The 2,206-nt window shown below is 62.6% G+C and overlaps 1 protein-coding gene across 1 annotated transcript; it reads left to right on the top strand.

Moving 5' to 3' along the window:
• LOC111255672 (probable fucosyltransferase 7) lies at nt 1-2,206 on the top strand. Its single transcript, XM_022828123.1, has 2 exons — nt 1-342; nt 587-2,206. Exons 1-2 carry the CDS (start codon nt 84-86, stop codon nt 2,044-2,046), a joined length of 1,719 nt encoding a protein of 572 aa, XP_022683858.1. The 5' UTR covers nt 1-83; the 3' UTR covers nt 2,047-2,206.

Below are 2,206 nucleotides of genomic sequence, written 5' to 3'. Positions count from 1 at the left end.
GTTGCGAACCACACGCGTATAGGTAGCCAGCCAGCAAAGTTCGTTCGTTCCTAGAATCCTAGGCACTAGGCAGCCAAGTAGTGATGATGGATCAGCTGTCACTGTGTCGTGGACTGGCGGCACGGCGGCGGTGGTTTCGAACGGCCGCGTGTCGTGGACTGGCGGCACGGCGGCGGTGGTGCCGAACGGCCGCGCGGCCGGCGGCGCTGGCGATCACGGTGAGCGTGGTGACGGCCGCGGTGCTCTTGGCCGCCGCCCTCTTCGGCGTCCGGTTGACGCCCTCGGGCTCGGGCGGCAACAATACCTGGGTCTTGGACGGAGGACGTGCCGTCCTGAAAGCCGGTACGCACGTACACGCTCGTACCTCGTATAGTCGCCGGACGTGAGAGCTTAAACAAGATTCGTTGCGATTATTGTGCTAAACATGACGTAATTAAGAAACTGCTATTCCGCGTAGATGAAATTCAAGAAGCATCTGCAGGCATGAATGAACGAACTAGCTAAGCAACGTGCATGATGCAACGGCTTCTTTTTTGTTAATGGTTTGATCTCCTTTTGTGCATGCAATGAAAATCGTCCAACCAAGGCACCGCTCCATTTGCGACGGTGCCGGATCCCCGCGACCCGACTCTGGGCGGCCTCCTGTCGCCGGACTTCAATGACAGCTCCTGCCTCAGCCGCTACCGAGTCTCGCTCTACCGCCGGCCATCACTGCACGCCATCTCCTCCTACCTCGTCTCCGCGCTCCGCCGATACGAGTCGCTGCATCGCCAGTGCGGCCCCGGCACACCCGCCTACGCGCGCGCCGTCGAACGCCTGCGCGCCGCCGCCGCGTCGAACGCCTCCGCCGCCACTTCGTCTTCCCCCGGGTGCAGCTACCTCGTGTGGAACCCGGTCGAGGGCCTCGGCAACCGCATTCTCTCCCTCACCTCTGGCTTCCTTTACGCGCTCCTCACCGACCGCGTCCTCCTCGTCCACAGCGGCGGCGACGCCCTCGACGACCTCTTCTGCGAGCCGTTCCCGGGATCCACGTGGATCCTGCCAGCGGACAAGGACTTCCCTATCCGTGGCATGGAGCAGCTCAACCTAGGGCACCACGAGAGCCTCGGCTCCGTGCTTAGGCGCGGCGAGGACCCCGGCGTGGCGCCATGGCTGTACGCGCACCTGGTGAACAACTACGACGCCCAGGAGAAGCAATTCTTCTGCGACGACGTGCAGGCCCAGCTGCGCCGCGTGCCGTGGCTCGTGTTCCACTCGGACAACTACTTCTTGCCAGCCCTGTTCCTGATCCCGCGGTACGAGCGGGAGCTCGCGCGCATGTTCCCGCGCCGCGACTCCGTGTTCCACCACCTCGGTCGCTACCTGTTCCACCCGAGCAACACGGTGTGGAGCATGGTGATGCGGGACCACGACGAGTACTTCGCCAGGGCCGACGAGCGCGTGGGCATCCAGGTGCGCACGTTCAGCTGGGCGCCCATCTCTACCGACGAGCTCTACGGCCAGATCCTCAACTGCTCGCAACGCGAGGACATCCTGCCCGCCGTTCCCAGCGTCGGCGAGCTCGCGGCGAACGCCGACGGCCAGCCGGCGAAACAGAAGGCCGTGCTCGTCGTGTCCCTGCACGGCGAGTACTCCGAGAAGCTCAGGGACCTGTACCAAAAGAACGGCTCGACGGGCAGGGAGGCGGTGAGCGTGTACCAGCCGACGCACCTGGGCGCACAGCGATCCGGGGAGAAGGAGCACAACCAGCAGGCGTTTGCGGAGATGGTGCTGCTCGGTTTCTCGGACGCGGTGGTCACCTCCGCCGTCTCGACGTTTGGATACGTTGGTCACGGGCTGGCAGGGCTCAGACCTTGGGTGCTCGGGAGCCCCGTCGATGGGAAGGCGCCTAACACGCCTTGCCGGCGCGCCACTAGCATTGAGCCGTGCTTCCACTCGCCGCCGAACTACGAGTGTCGCGCGAAGGGCGATGGTGACACAGGCAGGATGGTGCGGCACGTCCGACACTGCGGGGATTTCCCCCAGGGTGTGCAGTTGGTGGAGTGATGAACTACATACTGCTGTTATTAGGTTCTGTACATCATCCTACAAAGTTTTATATTTGCATTTGTGCATCGGTGTAAAGCCACCGCGGGCACCACAGTAGTTCTCGTTTGATATTATAATGAAATGTAACTGAGGACCAATGGTGGTCACCCTTCGATGA

This window comes from Setaria italica, chromosome VII (genome assembly GCF_000263155.2).
Source record: "Setaria italica strain Yugu1 chromosome VII, Setaria_italica_v2.0, whole genome shotgun sequence".
NCBI lineage: Eukaryota > Viridiplantae > Streptophyta > Magnoliopsida > Poales > Poaceae > Setaria > Setaria italica.
Note: the sequence above shows the minus strand (reverse complement) of the source record. Positions and strands in the feature narration are given on the sequence as shown.